This window comes from Dysidea avara, chromosome 2 (genome assembly GCF_963678975.1).
Source record: "Dysidea avara chromosome 2, odDysAvar1.4, whole genome shotgun sequence".
NCBI classification, from domain to species: Eukaryota; Metazoa; Porifera; class Demospongiae; order Dictyoceratida; family Dysideidae; genus Dysidea; species Dysidea avara.
The window spans coordinates 16,639,102-16,662,863 of NC_089273.1; the positions used below are offsets into that span (position 1 = coordinate 16,639,102).

General features: G+C 36.9%; 1 protein-coding gene across 1 annotated transcript in view; it reads right to left on the reverse strand.

Annotated features, from left to right (window-relative positions):
- Positions 1 to 22,451, reverse strand: part of LOC136246715 (uncharacterized) — a 45,478-nt gene extending 23,027 nt beyond the window's left edge. Inside the window, exons 1-4 of the mRNA XM_066038269.1 lie at positions 22,356 to 22,451; positions 12,798 to 12,864; positions 2,849 to 4,523; positions 2,121 to 2,473 (exon numbers count right to left, since the gene is read on the reverse strand). Coding sequence (XP_065894341.1) covers positions 2,121 to 2,473; positions 2,849 to 4,523; positions 12,798 to 12,840 — 2,071 coding nt within the window. The 5' untranslated portion in view covers positions 12,841 to 12,864; positions 22,356 to 22,451. The remainder of the gene's footprint in view (positions 1 to 2,120; positions 2,474 to 2,848; positions 4,524 to 12,797; positions 12,865 to 22,355) is intronic.
- Between the last annotated feature and the right edge of the window lie 1,311 nt (positions 22,452 to 23,762).

Below are 23,762 nucleotides of genomic sequence, written 5' to 3' on the forward strand. Positions count from 1 at the left end.
CCAGTCACCCAGGCCAACATGTGGTTAACTTCTCTATTCATTTTATAGGCATACCTAAAATAATTTGATTATGGGAGGTACAATCTAACGTTGTATGTATGTTTGTCACGATGAACGGAGAAGTCCAAAATATCACGGAAAATTCTGCTTAGCACCCATCTGTTTCTAGAATGTTTTGTTGTTTTCATCGTCTATTAAACTATGGATGGACATTACCAAGACCTAACTAGGTAAGCTTCTAGAACATTACTTTTTGCTATGTGTAATGTGAGTGTGGTCCATATTAGAAATCGTGCTTGCTCTTCGTGCTACTGTGGCTCCACTGAAGGCACAACTTGTGACACCTCATTCCCATCATGTAAATCCACACAAGCTGCTTCTTCGACACACGTGTTCTTTACACTACTGTGATGCCATAGGCACTGGCTACCACTATTATCGATCACTGCCATTTCCCAGCTGTGCCAGATCCAATTAGTTTAACTTGCGAAAGGAAGCAATGCGAGCTTCAATTTTTTCAACACTTCAACAAAAAACGTGTTCAGTCTTCCATGATTATTTTAATATTGCATGATGATTTCAGTATGACATACAACTCGATCCCACAACAACTCCACGTATATGCCCATATATAATGCATACATTTCCTAAGCTGGTTAGAACCATGCCCTTGGATCTTCATGTATTTTAAAAACCTACGAATGTCCTCCAAGTAGGTCTCTAACCTACACATATATGAGTACATGTAGGCTAATCAAATTTCAGTCATTGATTGGTACATTTAAATACAACTGCTGATGGAATTTGTGAGCAAATTTAGATGATTTCAGCTGTTTGTGACACCATTAACATCAAAGCAAATCATTTTGAGCGTTTAGTATATGTTATGATGATCCATAGCTGGGCTACTACCAAACTAGCTACACAGCCAGAGTCAGAACACCTGCTACAAAGTCACAAGCAAACACCAATTCAGTAAAAAATTTACATGAAATATTCTCACATGAAGAACAATACAGTAGAAAAGCATTTTGCATGGAATTTCATATGTGACTGTTCTATTAGAGTAGTTGATATATAATCCTGACTGCTTTATTAGATTATCTTAATTTATTTACTTAAATCTTGATTTCTTGCAACAAATTAGATACTCAGAATTGAGATACTATAATAAAAGCAGTCAAAATATTTTAATTACTCTAATAGAACAATCACTGAATTTTCATTTCAAAATGCCTCTGCACTGTATCATTCTTCATGTGAGATTATTCCATGTGAAGATTTTACTGAAACAAGTTTGTTTGTGGCTTTTTAACAAGTATTCTAACTCTTTGCATGCAGCTAGTTTGGGAACAGTCCAGTTACAGATCGTCATAAAACACTCTAAGCACTCTAAATGATATGCTTTGATGTTTATGGTGTCAAACAATTGAAATCTAAATTTTCTCCTAAATTCTATCAGTAATTGTAATTGTATGTGTCAATGAATGACTGAAATTTGATTGGCCTATATGTGCTCATACATTTAATAATATCTGAGGTGTAATGTTGATTTATAAGCTGATATTTGGTGGACTAGACCTTGAGTGGTTACCCTAGCTACATGTATTAAATCTTTGCATTTCCTGTGCTTTGCGAGGTGTGGTGTGAAAATAGGTACTTTTTGCCTAAAAGTCATGAGATTTGGACTTGGGCTTAGTACCTCACCAATACACAGTCCTGGAGGAAATTCTACAAAATTTGGTGTGTTAGTTGGTGACGGTCTAAGCTAACAATGATGCAAAATTCGAAGGAATATGTTTTACAGTTTCTGAGTATGAGCGTCTGAAATTTTCTGGTGGCCAAACATCAGTGGCTTACCCCACGTTTCTAAAGCAAAATAGAATTTTGTGAAAATGACTGGTTTTTACTCAACAGGTCACATACAAATATGCAACACATAAAATTTGGATATAAAATTTTACCACAAATTTTTTTACACAAGCATCATTGTGTGCATGACAACTTTGCAAAGCAAAATATGTGACATGAAGACAGTTATAAACAGTATTGTTTACGTAACTTATTATACTGTACTAATACAGTTACACACAATTGTACAATACTCTGTGTGTATGTACCTGGGTATTGCCTCAGACTCTTGTAGTAATCAGACGTCAACCTTCCCCGAGAGCAACGAAGTGGCATTTCATTAGCTCTGATCTCATCTAATCTTATATGGAGATTTGGACATAAGCTGCAAGGAATGTAACATTCTGGAGGAGCAGAGGCTGGCATAAATGTTGTTGTGATTTCTCTCAGCTTGGCACTAAAGAACTCAATCAAATTCCATCTATTCTGTAGCCCTGCAATGCTGACCACGCCATCTTCATCAGGTGTGATTGCTAATCGTATACTATCATTCTCATCAGAAAGAGTGACATAGTAGTATTGATCAATACCCAGGACTAGCTTGATCACATGTCTCCTCAGCCTGCAATTTAAAGAAGAAGCCATGAAATAAACCTTATTTTTTCATATAGTAAATATGTCATACTCATACACTCCTTAATTTTATAGTGTTATTTCAACAATCATTTATTCTGCCTTTGCAGCTTTTAATGATACTATGGCTTAGCTCCAGTAATGGGAGACTACTATAAACTGTGCTGTGGAAGGATAACACAATACAATAAAGCTTATGAGTACTAACTATGGGAAAGTAGTGTAAAAGACACCTTGGTATGATATAGCTTTGCTTGTGGTGTTTGGTAAGCATGTACGTGTTAAGCCACCATAAATGCAAACATAGGCACACAGGGTTGTATTTTTACATGTATTATAAATGCTGATTACAGACCAAACTTACAGGCATAGATATTCACTTTGCTTGATATTTCTGTTGATGCAAGCAGCAAGCATCTGGTAGAATACCATGAGGGGGATGAAGTGGTCTGGAAATTTGAAATAAACAACACAAACGTTTTCATCATTATCAGCTGGCAAATTGATGCCAGTTTGGGGTAAATTCCAAGGTAACATCGATGGTACAATAAAAACTTTGTCTTCTTGCTTTGGCAGTTGTATTTTTTCTTCTAAAAAGTAAGTGCTGTTGTCGACTTCAGCAATGAACCCAAATAGCCCCACAAATTCAATAGCTTGCTTAGTGGTTAATGGAAAGCCAAATTTCTTTTGGTCTAAGTTAAATTTTTGCGCCATGCAAGAGATGAAATCTTCCACCAAAACACCGTGATTTATTAGTCGCTCATATTGTGTATCATGGTGACTAGCATCAAATTTATATGGGTGCGCAACAATGACATAGGCAAAGAATTTTGCCAGCCACTGTGGTGAGAGAACCACTACTTCTCTCAATGACTGTGTGTTTGGAAAGTGCAGGATGGTACCTTTATTGTGAAAGTGTGCCAATGCACCTTTGAACTCCTCACTACCAATGGCTGTGAAGAAGCCACAATCATTTGTAATAGTGTGGAATTGAGTGGTAGTGATTACAGCCTGTTCGGTTGCAAAGAGCTCTTTTTCAATATTCAGGTAGACAACTGGGTGCTTTTTACCTAAAATATATTGTGAGGCTTCCATCAGTTCAGCCTTTAAACGATTTAGCTCCTTGTGGTTCCTAACCTTATTGCTTATAAAAAAGCAATACTTCTCCAATGCATTTCTGAGGCCATCCTTAATACCGGCTAAATGCTGGGCATATGGTTTCCCCTTTAGCAACTGAACCAGCCAATCAATAATTAGTTTTTTTCTTTCTTCAATGGCCTTCTCATCTCCTAGAGCATCTATATGAGTAGCAACAAGAAATACTACTGGTACTAGTTTAGATTTAGAGCCATGCTTGGTACCATCTTTGTGGCAAATGGAGTGGATTGCTTTCAGCCAATAGCAAACAGTTTCAGCACCAGTTGTAGTCGGATTTACAGATTTTTCTGTGTATGGATCTCTGACAACATTTCTGCCTTGTGTGTGATCATGGAGGTTTTGAGAGGCATCAAACACCACCATGGCTACATTGTCCTCTTTGAGGAACATTGAGTGCAGCCCATGATAGACAGACTGACCAGCAAAGTCCCAGATAATAGCATTAATGCCATCATCATCAACTAGGACTGCTGCCTTAGCTTGCTCCAGATCAGCTTTAACAGCCGCAGGCAGTTCAGGCAAGCTTTGCTGGAGCTCTTGCATGCTTGAGGCTGTGGACAGGGGCTCAATATGTTCAGCAGAGATTTTAATCTCAGCTGTTACCTTAAGCTTGGTATAAAATAATTTCTGCATTATTTTAGGAATCCCTGGCTTATCAATACGATACCAGTTAGAAGCAAACACAGTGCACACATCCACATCGGCACCACGTGTTGCTATGCGCTCTTCAAACTTGTCTCCTAAGAGGGTGGAAACCAGGCAAGATTTTCCAGCTTTTTCTTGTCCCAAAACATATATGGATACACTAGATGGATTAGCCTCTCCCTTTGCCAATGCCATGGCATAAGCTTTGTTTTCTCTGATGGCTTCTTCACTGTCACCTGTAGTAACAATATAAAAATAACTATGTAAAGTATATATAATTATTATTAAAAACGTGTTACATACAACACACCAACATTTCAATTAGTTTAAGCTACAACAGAGTTTACAAACTGAAAACAATTACATACATATGTGACCAGGCCTGCTAAAGTGAGCACATGAAATGATGAAATTTGACTACCTTTTCAACCTCTCATGACTCATATGTATACCCAGAAAGTTTTATGGTATGTATATTTCACAGTTATGCACTTTTTCAGGATTCTCACATTTTAAACTTTGCATCTTAGATTTCAGAAATGCCTTTTAGCTCAGGTATTTTTTTCATTTTACATTTGATGTAAAATCACAGCTGATAGTTGCTCAATTTAAAGATTTTCGCACAACTATGAGGGATCTGTGGACAGTCTGAATTCTGTAGACAACCTCACTTCTTTTATTAATTGAACTTAATTTTCTTTGTACTTATTGTTGCAGATCTAGATGGTTTTCTGTGGTTTCAACAGAAGCCCCTATTTAATTTAGGTCAGTGGCAGTCTTACTAGCTTCATTATTGCTGTGCTGATAATTTGTCATAGAATTGTGCCATAGAATTTAGAAAACAACTACATACCACTGTATTTCAGTAGCACGCATGCAGTTGCACTTAACTAACACCATTTATAGCTGTCAAACCCTCAGAAACACTTCACTTATCATCTCCCACTGCATTAAAAATGATCGAGATACTCTAATATAACAGTCAAGTAACTACTCTAATTGAGCAATCAAAGCTACAGTTTAGTCACAACTTTTTTTTGCCCTATAGTTGGCCAGATTAAAGCATTAGATTTTATTGTGCTTGTTAACTAAAAGCAGCCTACAATCTGATCTCAGTGCTTCTAAAACCTTAAAAATTTACTATGTTCAGTCCATTACACAGCATTACATAATTATACAACACTATGACAAGTACCTCTGCAATGGAAACTCTGACAATTTCCATTATAAGTGCAGGGAAGCCATCATGTGAAGCTACCACGAATTACATTTGGCAAAGATAAATGGGACAAAGAAAGACACAATGAAGCATGCATTGTATGAACTCGGTTATCCAAAAAAGAATTTCTTAGGCTGAAGTGACGTTGAACAGTAAAAGAATTAAGCCCATTTGTCTTAGCCATTATCAGGTTATTTTTGTCTGAAGGTACAAGGTGTATCACTCAGACAGTGAGTCAGGTAGTCAGCCAGTCAGTAGAAAACTCCACAGGATAATTAAAAAAAATTGTAGTATCCTATTGGAAGCATTTCAGGTTGTATTAAAGGCATTTTGGGCTTGGTTATACCTAACTAATACTCCAAGATGCCATGAAGGTATCATGAGGCTGTGATACGTTTAGTAGGACCTCAATTATTCGAATCACGAATATCCGAACAGCATATGTAAGTGACAATGATGATGATGATGTCATAATTTGACCATTACATGTACAATAGAATTACAAAGGGGTCTCAGGGTTACCAAATTATTAAAAAAAGTAATAAAAACTGCAGCCCTGTTAAGACAAAAAGAAAACAAAACTTGTAGTTACTTATATAAAACTAAACAATTATATCAATGTACATCCCATGATGCTGAAGCCCAAGCATTAAATATCCTGTACAAACAGGAGATGGTAACATGAGCTGCCTGCTGAAGTATGCAATATAATGTACTCTTTGGTAGAGGTATACATTCTATTAGAGCAGTTGAACAGAACTCTGTATATGAATGAATGGGCTTCATTTATCTGAACAAATTCAGTTATCTGAACACTTTTATGATTGAATTGGCAAGCAGGTGTTTGGATAATACTACTGTACTGAAGTACTGTATGATTTTAGCAATGCTGTGTCTCAGCACCAGTAGCAAAGTTAGAATCATGTGCTACTATAAATGATTTTACAAAAGTTATACTAGGTACATGACAAATGGCTACACATTGTAAATGAAATGACTATGAGATAGCCATTTCAGTTACAATGTGTAGAAGTTTCAATAGTTGAAAAACTCAGACATGTAAAATGCTAGGCAGGAGTCATTGTATTGTACAGCACTAAAGTACCTCTTTTGCAATATGAATTAAGTTAATAATGATTAAATAAACAGTTTCTTCAAATCACTTCAACAAAATAAAGCCGTATTCATCAGAACTATGGGAGTCTAACTTGTATATACACTTATTATGTTAATGGTAATTAATAATTGCTTAGTAATGAAATATGAAATGTGCAGTCAGAACAGTATCTTCTCAGCTTTGCTATACTTTCTATAGTGTGTTCTGAATTTATGTATTTGGTTAACATCTGTTCAACACAGAGCCTTTAACTGCTTGCACTCACATTTTCAAGCAAAAAAGCATTTCTATATACCATACCAACTTCAAGTATATAGACACAATGCAGATGCCTTAATTGATGTGTAATTGTAAACATACACATGTTCACACAAGCAGCCAGGGTATATCTCAATTTAGTCTAACAGAGACCTAAGACTACATTTCTGACTGGATCTTCAAAATGGGGTCTTATAGCCTTTCCAATTGTATGTACTTGGCAATCCATAACTTGACTTGTGTGTTTGGTACCAACGTGAAACTTGGTCACCTTACACTCCTACCATAGCACTATTCCTGGAAGTAATTTTAAAACAATGGATTTTAAACACATGATGAGTAATGACCCGTCAAACTTGAAAAGGCTACAATATATATATATATATCTAATCAAAAACAGCCAAGCTGTAAAAAAAGGAGTGCAGCCCTTGAAAAGGCTATGGTGAAAAAAGATGTGAAATCCAAGGTGGCAGCCAAGAAATGGCTGTGATGGTAGGTTAATGGTAAAAATTTTAATAACAACAATTCAGGTAAATTTGGTGCCGCTTGGTCAATTGGCACAAAATTCACCTGAATTGTCGTTATTAAAATTTTTTACCATTAACCTACCATCACAGCCATTTCTTGGCCGCCACCTTGGATTTCACATCTTTTTTCACCATAGCCTTTTCAAGGGCCGCACTCCTTTTTTTACAGCTTGGCTGTTTTTGATTAGATTTCACTTCTTTTTGTATTTGTATACCCCAAAGCCGGCCTATGGCCAGCTTTGGGGCTTTTTAACCTATATATTTTTTATTTACCACAGGAAAAAGAAAAAGATGAAGCAGATTTTATAAATACTTTAACTCATTCTGATTTTATCAGTAAATGTACAAATTATATATATAATGCATATTTCAAGAGTTCACAATATAAAAAGAGAGCATATATTTATTACATGTCAATTAATCCCCACAGGATAATTTGCAGCTGATCTCTCTACTGGGTGACTTGAAACGTAGCTGAACTCTCTACAGGGTGATCTGCTTGTATGTAGATGAACTCTTTACAGAATTCTCTCTACAGGGTAACTTGACTCTAGCTGAACTCTCTGCAGGGTTATCTGTTTGTAGTTGAATTCTCTACAGGGTGATTTGTTTGCAGCTGATGAACTCTCTACAAGGTAACTTCTTCTAGCTGATCTGTCTACAGGGTGACTTGTTTCTAGCTGGTCCCTCTACAGGGCGATTTGTTTGTAGCTGAATTCTCTACAGGGTGATGTGTTTGCAGCTGAACTATCTACATGGTGGTTGCTTTGTAGCTGAACTCTCTAAAAAGTGACTTCTTCTAGCTGAACTCTCTACAGGGTGATCTTTTCATAGCTGAACTCTCTACAGGTTGATTTGTTTGCAGCTGAACTCTCTACATGATGATTTCTTTGTAGCTGAACTCTCTACAGGGTGATTTGTTTGTAGCTGAAATCCCTACAAGGTAACTTCTTCTAGCTGATCTTTCTACAGGGCGATTTTTTTGTAGATGAGTTCTCTACAGGATGTTTGTTTGCAGCTGAATTCTCTACGTGGTGGTTTCTTTATAGCTGAACTCTCTACAAGGTGACTTCTTCTAGCTGATCTCTCTACAGGGTGATTTGTTTGTAGCTGAACTCTCTACAGGTGATTTGTTTGTAGCTGAACTCTCTACAAGGTGATACTTCTAGGTGATCTCTCTACAGGATTACTTGTTTCTAACTGAACTCTCAACAGGGTGATCTGTTCATATCTGAACTTTCTACTGGGTGATTTGTTTGCAGCTGAACTCTCTACATGGTGGTTTCTTTGTAGCTGAACTCTCTATAAGGTAATTTCTTCTAGCTGAACTCTCTACAGGGTGACTTGTTTCTAGTTGATCTCTCTGCAGGGTGATCTGTTCATAGCTGAACTTTCTACAGGGTGATTTGTTTGCAGCTGAACTCTCTACATGGTAGTTTCTTTGTAGCTGGATTCTCTACAATGTGACTTCTTCTAGCTGAACTCTCTACACGGTGACTTGTTTTCTAGCTGATCTCTCTACAGGGTGACTTGTTTCTAGCTGAACTCTCTACAGGTGATTTGTTTGTAGCTGAACTATCTACATGATGGTTTTGTTGTAGCTGAACTCTCTACAAGGTAATTTCTTCTAGCTGATCTTTTTACAGGGCATATTTGTTTGTAGCTGAGTTCTCTACAGGGTGATTTGTTTGCAGCTGAACTCTCTACATGGGAGTTTCATTGTAACTGAACTCTCTACAATGTGACTTCTTCTAGATGAATTCTCTACGGGTGACTTGTTTCTAGCTGATCTCTCTACAGGGTGACTTGTTTTCTAGCTGATCTCTCTACAGGGTGACTTGTTTCTAGCTGATCTCTCTACAGGGTGACTTGTTTCTAGCTGAACTCTCTACAGGTGATTTGTTTGTAGCTGAACTCTCTACATGATGGTTTTGTTGTAGCTGAACTCTCTACAAGGTAATTTCTTCTAGCTGATCTTTTTACAGGGCATATTTGTTTGTAGCTGAGTTCTCTACAGGGTGATTTGTTTGCAGCTGAACTCTCTACATGGGAGTTTCATTGTAACTGAACTCTCTACAATGTGACTTCTTCTAGCTGAACTCTCTACAGGGTGACTTGTTTCTAGCTGATCTCTCTACAGGTGATTTGTTTGCAGCTGAATTCTGGTTTCTTTGTAGCTGAACTCTCTACAAGGTAACTTCTTCTAGCTGATCTTTCTACAGGGTGATTTGTTTGTAGCTGAATTCTCTACAGGGTGATTTATTTGCAGCTGAACTCTCTACAAGGTGACTTCTTCTAGCTGAACTCTCTACAGAGTGATTGATTTTTTTTGCAGCTGAACTCTCTACATGCATGGTGGTAGCTTTGTAGCTGAACTCTCTAAAAGGTGACTTATTCTAGCTGAACTCTCTACAGGGTGATCTTTTCATAGCTGAACTCTCTACAGGATGATTTGTTTGCAGCTGAACTCTCTACATGATGATTTCATTGTAGCTGAACTCTCTACAGGGTGATTTGTTTGTAGCTGAACTCCCTACAAGGTAACTTCTTCTAGCTGATCTATCTACAGGGTGATTTGTTTGTAGCTGAGTTCTCTATAGGGTGTTTGTTTGCAGCTGAACTCTCTACATGGTAGTTTCTTTGTAGCTGAACTCTCTACAATGTGACTTCTTCTAGCTGAACTCTCTACAAGGTAACTTCTTCTAGCTGATCTTTCTACAGGGTGATTTGTTTGTAGCTGAATTCTCTACAGGGTGATTTATTTGCAGCTGAACTCTCTACAATGTGACTTTTTCTAGCTGAACTCTCTACAGAGTGATTGATTTTTTGCAGCTGAACTCTCTACATTTTGGTTTCTTTGTAACTGAACTCTCTACAGTGTGATTTGTTTGTAACTGAACTCTCTACAGGGTGATCTGTTCGTAGCTGAACTCCCTACAAGGTAACTTCTTCTAGCTGATCTTTCTACAGGGCGATTTGTTTGTAGCTGAGTTCTCTACAGGGTGATTTGTTTGCAGCCGAACTCTCTACATGGTAGTTTCTTTGTAGCTGAACTCTCTACAATGTGACCTCTTCTAGACGAACTCTCTACGGGTGACTTGTTTCTAGCTGATCTCTCTACAGGGTGACTTGTTTCTTGCTGAACTCTCTACAGGGGATTTGTTTGCAGCTGAACTCTCTACAAGGTAACTTCTTCTAGCTGATCTTTCTACAGGGTGATTTGTTTGTAGCTGAATTCTCTACAGGGTGACTTGTTTCTAGCTGATCTCTGTACAGGGTGACTTGTTCCTGCTGAACTCTCTACAGGTGATTTGTTTGCAGCTGAACTCTCTTACATGGTGGTTTCTTTGTAGCTGAACTCTCTACAAGGTTACTTCTTCTAGCTGATCTCTCTACAACGTGACTTGTTTCTAACTGAACTCTCTACAGTGTGATCTGTTCATAGCGGAACTTTCTACTGGGTGATTTGTTTGTAGCTGAACACTTTGCATGGTTGCTTCTTTGTAACTGAACTTTCTACAAGGTAACTTCTTCTAGCTGATCTCTCTACAGGGCAATTTGTTTGAGCTGAACTCTCTACATGATGGTTTCTTTGTAGCTGAATTCTCTATTAGGTACCTTCTTCTAGCTGATCTGACCACAGGGTGACTTGTTTGTAACTGAATTCCCTACAGAATAATTTGCAATGCAATATAATTGAGTAAATTATAAATGCAGCTGAATGCTTTATTAGGGTGACTGTTCTATTAGAGTATCTCCATCTCGCATTTGCTACACGTAGTTGCCTTTCGAATCATAACTCAGTGGTTTGTAATCCGATTCTTCTGTACTACTGCAAGGACTTTCTATGATGATTATTCCAGCTACATACTGACTTTAAGCTCATTGCTCTAAGCGGTTTGCCTGATAGACACGAAAACTAATAGTTTTTTATTCATAAAAATCGATCACGTAATTTTGACACAGGTCGGGTTTTGTGTCATATCTCCATGGTCTTATCCCAATTCCTTTCAAACCACAAAAAGACACTCCTACGATGGTTGCTCCATCTACATAGCAATTTTCAACTGATTCCTCAAAGGAGTTTACCCTGTAGGCGTGACAGACCTTCGACCTTATTTTACGCAAATAATCAGTCATAACTCTGTTAATGTTCATCGGATTCCTACCAAAGGTGGTACACAGATCCGCCTTAACGAGCCCTTTAAGTGTGCCAAATGTCCGCCCGATCCGAGGACGCATTCGTGTTTTATGGTGGATTTTGTGAAGTGTGCGAAATGAAGAAGTAGAAGAAGAAAAAAACGAAGAAATTAAAAAGAAATTTTGTTCGCTCGTATCTCGGAAATAGCTGGAGCGATTTTCTTCAAATTTGGTGTGTAGACTCCCCTTACTAGCCGGCACCTGTCTAGCAAATTTAGTTCCAATCGGATAAGGGATCACAGAGCTACATAGGTGTAAAAATTGCGTTTTCTTTCTTCCTGTTAATATACTCCCAGGTGGCACGCCGCCTTCTTGGGCCGCACGACACACTACCGTGTGTCTTGATAATATAAGACCCATTTTCACATATCCAGTCACATTATTTTTATGTAGGTCTAGTTAACTTGCAACTCTCACACAAAATTTATAGAGGCTGCTTCTAAACTATTGTAAGTTACAAAAACCATACAATATATTTGTATAAAACTATACTCATTGTTACACACTGTTGGTTTTTGAGATGTATCTTGGTGATTTTAACCTTGATTTCTTTCAGGTTACTAAAAGGCACTCCTATGAAGGTTAATCTAACTAGCTACAGACCATTTTTCAACTGATTTCACAAAGTAGTTTACTGTGTACGCATGGAAAAAGTTTGATCTCATTTTACACAAATAATTGGTCACAATGAAACCTTGAACCAAAATCGGTACTAAGATTTGTATTAATAACTCCATTAAAATGTGCCAAATAAAATTTAAAAAAACCTCGGTTGTTTGTACATATCTTGGAACGGCTAGGGTGATTTCCTTCAAAATTGGTATGTGGACTCCCATACCTGATGGTAGGGGCTTATAAGCACTGAAGCTTATGAGCTTCTGCTGGTGGGCATCCCTACAGTAAAATTAGTTGCATTATGCTATAAGGAATCATAGAGCTACATATCTGTGAAAATTGTGTTTTCTTTCTATCAATATACCCACAGTGTGGTATGCTGGCTTCTTGAGCCTCATGACATACTATACTGTGTGGCTTGGTCTTACTCATTGTAGCATTATTATTGCTATGTAAACAGTGAAGTATTGAAGGGAGCATTGGACAAGCAATTGGTGAGTAGTGACAGTGATGTGAACATTTTACAGGAACTGCAATATTATATTAAGTGATTATGGAGGAGGTTCGATCTTACCTTTTACTACTTCAGGATGAGCTCTCTCATATTCAGCTACCATGTCACTGATTTTGGCTTGGTCTTTCTGTATTAAATATACACCAACAATAATATAGCACACAGGCACTATGACCATTACTAATGTCATACTGTACATATAATTTAAAGTGTAACTTTGTTTGTGACTGAGCCTGAGAAATTAGGGAATGTGGGTACATAAAATTAGAACTTTCATGATTCATAACTTATTATGTCATTATGCTAGGCCATGTAATTTTCATCACTTATTAAACAGTTGATTAGCTATACAATACAAGTTGTAGAATGCAGATATTACCATTCCAGTATTGAGATACTGTATGATCTGTTATGTGATGGAGTGTAGTTCATGTTCGCATGCCTTATTTTCGCAGGCCTGGTCACATTTATTAATGCTTTACACAACATTTTATTGCTGACTGTAGGAACAGCTAATGAAAGCTACTTCATCACTAGGTTTAATCTATTATGTATGTTACCATGATTGTCACCAATAATCATTATACTGGAATAATGCTAGCAGATAACAGTCCTAATAAAAAGAATAGTACAAGTTGCTAGCCAAATAAAAAAAAATACCACATTAAACTGTATCATGCTTTGTAGGATCATAATAAAGAATTATTGTTGTGATGATCTAAAATTTCAATTATGGGATACAGAGTTATCAAAATTATGGTACTTAGAGTAGGAGTATCAAAGTGCCAAACAGTTATCACATAAACAAATCACATTATTAGGAATCAGTTCCAGTAGTTTATTAATTTTCTTTATAGCTCAAGTTCTAGTTCTATACCTGGAATTACATGTAGAATAAAATTACTGGTACTGGAATTACTTTTATATAGTTCCAGTACTGAGAACTGGAACAACACTACTTGGCACATGTGGTATCCTTGCACATTATTGCAGATGAGATGACACCATCACAAATTTTTTTGGTGGTTGACAATAAGCACTGTAGATGATTTGATTTTGTAGTGATAATGACACTGTACTGAAGAGAAACAATAAGGAGACAGATTATACTGTTATTTTAGAGTGACGTGTTGTTTCTTTTGTACATTTCAAATCAGTAGTGTCAGTGGCGGATCTAGAAATTTTCAGAGGGGGTTTCAGATTCCATTCAACTTCAGCCTACTGTAAGTCGAAGACCAAAAAAAAAAAAGGTCACAACCTGCTGCTCTTCAACGCCATAATTGTGATTTCAAAGGAAAAAGTGAAAGTTTAAGTCCTACTGTAACACACTACGTATAACTCATGGTGATTTTATCACCCACTAATAAATTTGGGGCGCGCACTATTCTCAGAGGGGGTTTCAGCTGAAACCATTGCAACCCCCCTGTATCCGCCACTGAGTGTATATGCAAATGCACGCTTAGTCAAATACCTGAAAACCAGACTTGGAGATAATCATTTCAACTGCTAACAGGTGAGCAATGTTTATTTGTTATTATAAACAATACTAGACTGAACAGCTGTAAAATTTCATAATTATACAGTTTCACATAGGCTGATTTTTGCACTTTAAAATAATGGATTTGTGGTTACAGTTGTGTAAACAACAACTAAATAATCAAATTCCTTGTTCCATAATGAGTATTTGATTTTTGTTTTCCCTTATATTATCTGGGCACCTGTGTTGTCCAGACAGCCCAAAATAGTGACGTTGCTGGTAATCTATTGACAATAATGAAGTTTTGGTTAGATGAAAGCACAAGGAGGAAGCCTAAAGGTGGTGGTTTACCTGTTTGGTGGCTTATTTATTGTACTGATAATTGGTTGCTAGGTGATAAAACATTATTACAGCCAAGGGGAGTGGCCATAAATGCTCTGTAGAGACTTCTACCCAACAAACTGTATAATACAAACTGACAGCAATAATAATAATTTACAACAGTTACTTCAGCATATTAGCAACCACTTATTAGTTACAGATATTTCTGAGATACAGACAGTAGTATCCACCAGACTTCCCAGATAAGAGAGGTTCCACTGTAGGAAGATTAAAGGACATGAAGAATGCCTTTAATTAGCCATAAAGTAGTGAGGGCTCTAATACTCTATAACTAAGAAAGAACAGTTATGTGGTGGATACAGTACAGTAATTACTAGAGTTATAACGATTCCCACTTTTTAGGGAAAACCGATATCCAATATATTTTTACCCCGTTTTACTGATAGTTAACCGATACCCGATTGTAGGTCTCTACAATTATATTTGTGCACACTCCACTAAAAGTAGAGCTAGTAAAGCCAATGCTGTGAAATTGTATACTTATCTCAATCGCAGTTGCTAGTCAGACAAGTGGGCTAGGGCTTGAACCACCACTGTTTACTATTGTGGTCACCACAAAACATAAACAAATTGCCCAAGTACATACCAGAGCCTTTGACACCAGCCCTCCAGTGGTATTGCAGCTGCTGAAGCTGAATAGACTAATAATCTGCGGGCGTCTGGATTCAGTGGAATGGAATGGTGGACTGGAATGGTGGAATGGACTGGAATGGTGGAATGGAATGGAATAGTAGAATGGAACGGTACTTAGGTAATTTCAATTAGTGGTCACCTCTTTTAAAAGACCACATTCTAACAAAGACCACCTCTTTACAAAGACCACTTTACTTTAATATCTGAATTGTTGTTTTAGAGCCATATAAGACAGTCTTATTAATGAATTGTGTGTCACATGTTATGTCCCCTAGAAAAGCCAGTGATATCTGATTTATGATACAATACATGCTATATACCCCATACAAAAAACAGTTTGACTATACAAAAAAATATGTGTCCACGAAACTAAAAGCAACTGGCACCATATCTAGAAATGAATGTCAATATATACTGGCAACTAAGTATAATTTACAATAATCTTGGTCCTTTATCATTGACTTGTGCAGTCTGACTGTATTAATTCCCTGCAAATCTAATTGGCTAGTAAATTGGTACCTTTCTCAATAATCCGGTGTTGTAGAGGAGAAAAAAGGCAGCTAGTTCTAAGTCCCTGAAATTAGGTTAGGTAATCCTAAGGCTGCAGCACATGTTGCTGTCAGACCTTCAGTGCTGGTCACTGTAAAGTGCTGATAATAATAAATTACTAGCCAATTAGAGTTACAGGGAATTAATTAGGAATGCAGCAAGACTGTATGAGTGAATGATGATGGACCAAATTTTTATAAATTATAGCAAGTTATTTGTCAGTATTTCTTGGCCTCACCCAAATAATAGCTCCTTTAGTTGTCAGTTACTTTTAGTTTGATGGGGACATCACTTCATACAGCCAAACTGTTTTTGCATGGGGTATATTGCTATATTACAATCAGATATCACTCTAGGCATGTGGCGCACAACTGATCAATAAGACCATTCTATGGGGATACACTCTAAAACAACAAGATAGCAGCACTTTAAACATTAAAGTAAAACGGTCTTTATAAAGAGGTGACCACCAATTGAAATTACCAAAGTACTGTTCCATTCCACCATTCCATTCCATTCCACCATTCTATTCCAGTCCATTCCAGTCCACCATTCCATTCCGCTGAATCCAGATGCCCATAATCTGCTGGCCTAAGCCCATTACAACCGATTTCCAATTATGGTAATTACAGCTAATTTTATCAGCTTCTACTGATTACCAATCCGATTATCAGTACAACTCTAGTAATTACAGATATATAGCTAGCTTAATCACATACAACACACTTTAAAACATCAAAACTAGCCAAACTAATCTTATTTGCTAGTCCTACAACTAGAAACAACATTATATGAACACTTATTAATGGTCTGAGGAATGATAACTGAAGCAGTTCAAGTATACTTCAGAAAACGCTCCAAAGAAGACAACTCAGAAAGTTCTATATAATGTTTATACTCTACCTATGTATACTTGTTTGTACTAAAATAATAGAGGTGGTGGTTTATTAAACTGTCACAACTTTAATAGGAACTTCTCTAATTTGCTCTAAATTATTAAGAGTACAAGGAACACACATTAACAAAATTCCTTTAATATTTGTACCATATTAACAGTTTATTCTGCTTTAATTCAGTTTACAGGAGAAATTGCTTTAGTGGTATTTTATAATAAATTTTTGTGTTATGATGATAAGTATTATAATTAGCATAGCAGGTTGATCTTAGTTCACTGATGGCTAGCAAAATAGACTATCAAGTGTACTCATCCAAAACAGCAAATGGAACTTTTGAACTTAGGTCAACGAAACTTTATTAAAAGATTCTTGTTCATATTTTTGAAAACTCATTAGGTGGGTGGTTATTACTCATTATTCTAGTCATGACTAGAAGCAAACACAACCTTAAGGTCATAGAATTAAAAAGTACATTGTGGAAGGTTGTCTACACCTGCAAATGTACTAGTGGACATCTAATCACTATACTTGATTCTGTACCCATGACTGATTATTTCTAATTCCACTAGAAAATTTACATATTATTTCCTTTGATGTCAGAGGTTACTAAATCCAATAGAAACTTGTGGCTGGGTTACTAAATCATTAGTAACCTGTGGTCTCGCTGGTGGTTGCTTACTACATTTATCAAACAAAGCCAAAAACAAAATGTCCTTACTATTAACTTACTTTCTGGATAAGACAGGCATTGTTAGCATTCAGCTAGGTGTCCAGTACCAATGTCTGACATGGTGTGGCACTGACACAAAACACTCGAAGGATAAATCTCAACGCTAGCACTCATAACTTGCTTCTTAATAGCTTACTTTCTGGACAGAACGAACGTCTTTTAGCTCAACATAGTAACTACTTGATACTGGTACTATAGTCATGCAACAGTTATGAGTGTCATGTCTGTGCAGTGGCACAGACACAGACACAATCAACTCAACTTAAAGATAAATCCCAGTGTTATAGCACACACAGTTTACCACTTTCTCTCCTACTTCCTTAACCTAGAATCAATAGGAAAAAAGGTGAGATTTCTGGACCAAATATCAGTATGGAAATGTACAGGAATTGTCAGTGTTGAATTTTCCAGTCATATTCTTTTTATTGCTACAGCGGAACCTGCCTTAGTGGCCACCTGTAAAGAAAGGCCACCTCTTTTAAAAGACCAGCTTTAAATTACCCTAGTGAGAAGTGTAGACCCTAATCCACCTGTTAAAGCAGCCACCTGCCTATTAAGGCCAAGAAATCTTGGCCCAAAGGTGACTGGCTTAGATTCCACTGTATATCAGACCTGAAGTAAACCAGTATACTGTAAATAACACATGTTGTGACATTTCCTAACATTTCATGTGTCTGGACATTTCCTCTGCCAAGCTGTTGATTTCCTGGTATTTAGAAGTTTGACATTGTCATGAGATTTCCTACATAAGTCACCACTGGAAATCAATGGGTCAGCAGTAAGTGACTCACAAGAGAAGACTGACACTATCAACAAACACTTTTTATCTGTCTTTACTGAGGAGGATGCCTTTACTCTACCAGACCTAGGGGCATCCCCATACAATACTATTATCACACGGTGAATGGTGTGGTTAAATTGAGCTACAAAGCTATAGAGCCTTTAGATCCCAAATGGACTGCTTATAAGATGGCTTTAAAGTATAACTACATCAACATCATCTTCCCAGTGACTGGAAAACTGCCAGTATCACTCCAATCTTTAAAAAAGGATCACATAAAAATCTTGCTAACTACAGGCTGATATCCCTAACAAGTATACCATGTAAGATCATTGAGTACATAGTATGTACAGTAGTTCAGTGTACAAACACCTTGAGACAAACTCTATCTTATGTGATTCCCAACATGGATTTAGGAAGAATTGCTCATGCAAGACACAGCTCATTAACAACTATACATGACATAGCCATATGTCTCAATTCTGGGGACCAAGGTGATATTCTTTTTCTGGACTCTTCAAAGGCCTTTGACAAAGTACCCCATGTCAGAAACTGGATATTATGGAATTTCTGGAGCATGTTTAGAATGTGACTTTTTCACCAATAGAACTCAACAAGCTAAGTACCTGTAGACAACAAGTTTAGTGTACCATCTCTTGTGCCCTCTAGTCTACCCCAGGGTCTTTGCTGGGCCCCCTTCTATAATTACTTCTATTCATCAATATTAACTCTGTACTGAAGCTTTATGGTGATAATGTATTGATTTATGAAAACATTAACAGCCCAAACCTTGCAAAATGGCATTATTAAATTAGCTCTGTGGTCAAAGATCTGGTAGTTACCTTTGAATTTTACAAAGCGCGAACATCTAATAGTATAGTTACAAACAAGCCTTCCCCCTCTGAGTATCACTACCTGCTGAATGATCGAACTATTAAGAGAGTACCATTTGCAAAATATCTTGGCTTGACTATTTCTCAGAATTTGTCTTGCTTTACACACATCCCAGAAATCATTGGTCGAGCAAACTCAACTCTGGCATTTTTAGGAGAAAGTTTGGACAGTATGCACAAGATGTATAACCCAAATACTATTAAACATATACATGCCCCATTCTCAAGTATCCAGCAGTCGTTTAGTCCCCTTACACACAATTTAACATACAACAAATGGAGATGGTATAAAGGAAAGCCACTAGATTTGTAATTAGTGATTACTCCAAATACTTCAGTGTTACATCTATGTTATCTCAACTTGATTGGCAAACAATGGAAATCTGATTACATGAATTAACTTTAGCAGTAATGTTTTATAAAATTATTAATCATCAAGTAGATATATCTTGTAATCACATACTGGACTCTAGTTGAATCGTTGGAACTGCAGTTAACTAAGCATTAGCTGTTAGGCAAGCATACTTGCTCAATCACAGTTAGAGATATTTTTAGAGGAATTAAGCCTCTCCAGAGTACTGAGCCCCAAACCCCCTGTACAAAACGTTTTTCAAGTAATTTTTCTGAGCTGGTTAATTGTGACTGGTTTTTGGAAAACCGATCTTATTGCCCATGACTACAGATTTGATTTTCACCAAGAACACAAAGCTACAAAAATAAACTATCAAATTTCATAATCAAAATCAGCTAGACTTGAGTGGTCTGCTTTTGCTGACTACTTTTACCAAGCACAGTGGTGATCTGTACAAGCACTCTGGGGCTCTAATGGAGTTCCGGCCAGCCTGGGGATGGCTGTATGTGGCTGTACAGCTCTGCAGTGTTGAATACAGACCTGTGTTGTAAATGTCCTTCAATTTTAAATCTAATCCATCCATATGCCTTCCACTTTAATTTCTATAAACAGCTACTTGCACTTAGCTGTTTGGTACTTGTACAGTGGATGCTCTGGAAGATGAGGAATATAGCATAAAACATGTGAAAATTTGGTATATGTAGCTTCATCCATTGGCGAGCTCCATCACACTGAATACTTATAGTTAGCACTTCTTGATACTTTTAAACAGGCAATAAGACCAGTTTTCTCAGACTGCGTCACAATTTATCTAAGCAACTTTGGACTAACAAGGCCTTTTCCAAGGAGTTGTTCCAATGATATAATTATATAATTTGCTTTTTTGGTTGACACTATATACCTGGCATGATGTCATGTATAGCACTTGGGTGGTACTTTGGCCATTAGCATTGTATACTAATGGCTAGTAAAGTAAGTACCGCATATGACCGTATTAAAGCCGGGCTCAAATACATGCCGGGTACAGCTAGGGCACTGTCATAATAAACGCCGGGGCTCATTTAAATGCCAGGGTGCTAATGATATGCACTGAAAGGAGTTCTAAACTCGTGTCAGCTGCTAACTATACAGTGATGTCTCGTCACCAGTCTTATGATGTCTTGTCTTGTTCGACTATACTTTCTCTTCTGGTGATGGCCATAGTGTATTTATCGTGGTCATTGTCATCTTTCCGCCCGACTTCCAATGTTTCACCCAGCAGAGGAGTCCAAATGGGTTTATGTACGTGATGGGCTATGGATTTCATATTTGGTAGGTACTTGTACTGGCACTTGCCATTCTCAACGACTGGCTAGTAAGAAATAAACGCCCGGGTCCAAATTAACGTCGGTCTCGTTTAAACGCCGGGTCAAAAATGATTTATCGGAAATAAACGCCCGAGCTTCTATACGGTCATATACGGTACTTTAGTACACTTAAAACATCATATGAACTTGTGTTTCTGTTTTTATATTACTGTTTCATTGATGATAAACACCTGGAGTGATGTCATGTATAGCACTGGGTGTGGCACTTTGATGATTACTTTTGGCTATTAGTGTTGTATTCACTATGTTAGTTTATTCATGGCTACTTCAGTTACGTCTGCTTTACAATAGTAATTATGCCACAGGAAGCACGCACAATTTGTAGTATGTTAATGTACAAATGCCAGACTAGTACTGTATTAGTTTGCTATTGAAGATAGGTATGTAGATAGCTAACTGTAGCCAGTAGAGTTGCTGCAAAACTCGTCAGGCATTCATAATGTGCAGCAGAGTTTCTACGCAATAATAATTATGTTGCTAAACTATTAATGTACAATGCTTCAGCTTTTCATTTCATCAAGAAATGTTTACAGGGGCACAGCTAAAATATTATGTAGCCACTCACAGTAGCAATACCGCTATTGAAGTTGGGATGCTCATGTGTAGCCAAGCAAGTCATGGACTACTGATCCGGCCTGTTATACTGTACCTATAGTGGACACTATATACATTGTACAAGTTATCTCGCTATTATTCATTTTCTATTTACTGAACACCATGGCTGAGTGTTGTGATCAGAATACTTTGTAAACATTCTACCAGGTAAATATTACATGATAAATAAGCCATAATTCCTAATAAATACCTAAGAAGAACCTTCTACGCTATACAACCCACTGTAGCTATACAATACACAAGGTAGTCTCTGGATGAAACATTGAACAGTACAAAACTCAAGCCTGCAGCCTTGCACATTGTTGATTTATGCTTGGCTGAAGGTATCAGTTAGTCAGTAGAAAATTTACTTAAATAGAATTTTTTTTTAAATTCCATAGAAACTTGTTGGAATGGCGGTGGTTGCCCTGAAGGAATCTTTGGGCTTAGTTATGCTTAACCAATACTGCAAAGCTGTTTTGAAGGTAAATTTAGGATATTTTTCATGTGATTTTGAAAGCCAAGAAGCCCACAGCTACATGATCCCTAATATACAGTACTATGGTACTATATGAATAGTGACATCACTTGCTATGAATGAGCACGTGTGTTTGCCAACACTTTAGATCAGAAACAAACATAACATTTCTGTAGTAATCAAATTTGCATGTAGCTATGATTAACATGAAAGCAAGAAAGGTTAACAAGAAATTGTTTTAATTAAAGTATTGACAACTGGCTTCAAACTATTATCTGGATACTGAAGTAATATCAGGATACCAGATAATATGAATATTGTTCCAGCCTTAGTAAGAACCAACCCTATGGAAAATACTACACAATAATTCATTAATGTAGTAACAGTAGTCACACTTAAATGCACCCAAATCTGCTACCTCAGAGACATGTCACAATTGTAACACGTTGCTGTAGACATTCCTTACCTGTGAAAATTGTGAAATGTTTTGTTTACAGCTCCTTATAAAGTAATAGACCACATCAATGTGGTTTTTATCTGCAGCCCATTTTAAGGGAGTCCGACTACTCTACAAATGATAAAAGTGGATGATTACACTTGCAAACAATACAGAGATTACACTCCCTAAGGGTATAAACATTACACTCCCTTTAATAATATCATAATATTATTAAAGGGAGAGAGACATGGAATTTTAAGATTCTTTTTTATTTCATTACTGTATTGATTTGATACCCTAATGTATGGTTGTACATTTGAAATTTAATTTACTGTATGATTTGTTAATGAAATCTAAACCAACTAGGAGGAGGCAACGCAAATTCACCAGAATTGTCGTAATTAAAATTTTTGCCATTAACCTACCATCACAGCGATTTCTTGGCCGCCATCTTGGATTTCACATCTTCTTTCATCCTGGCCTTTTTGGGGGCCGCACTTTTTTTTTACAGCTTGGCTGTTTTGGTTTAGATATCACTTCTTTTTGTATTGCAAGCCACAAAGCCAGCCATTAACTGGCTTTGGTGCTTCCTTCTAACTTGTTTTTTTTTCTTTTCTGCAGGAATATTGGAACAAAGGAAGAAATGTTGTGTGCAGTTTTTTGTCTGTTTAAAAATATTTGTATATTTAACAATGAAAGATGATTTTGTTTCCAACACATATTTCTACAGGTTGATTTGTTTATAGCTGATCCCTATAAGGTAACGTGTATCCAGCTGATATCTCTACAGTCAAGAGATGATGTTCTACAAACTCAAAGAGTTGTGGTCATTAAACAGAACTAGTCACTGCATACAAAACACATTCATCCCATGCAACCTGCTAAGATGATCTTGAGGTACTGGGCCTTTCAGGGCTCGGATGATGATGACAATCCCCTTTTCCCCTAAGTAATAGTTTTCCCCTTGTAGCTAGCTGTAGTTTATGTAGTTGTAATAGTTGTTTGTAATTGTAATAGTATAAAAAATAAAATAAAAAAAACAAAAAAAAACAACTTGTAGTTACAGATAATTTCTCTTCGAGAAACAAAGTGATTAAATTACTAATTCTACGTATATACTGAGGATTATTATGCACAAGCAATGTATCACTTTAGGTTAGCAGTTTCAGCTATACTATGCTTGTTACACGGCCTTACATACCTTAGTTACAGAGAACAGTAGATGAAGTGTGTCTGTAATCCACTTAATTTGAAAGTAGTATGTGCTATACAAAATTACAGAAAATTATGAAGTATTCTGGTTTAATAACAAAGTAGTTACTAATCACAAAGTAGTTACTAGATGCCAAGTGCAAGAAAACAAAGTGATTTATATAGTAACCTAGAGGGGCCAACCAAGATTGTATTGTCCAGGCACAGGAAGGGTCAATGGCA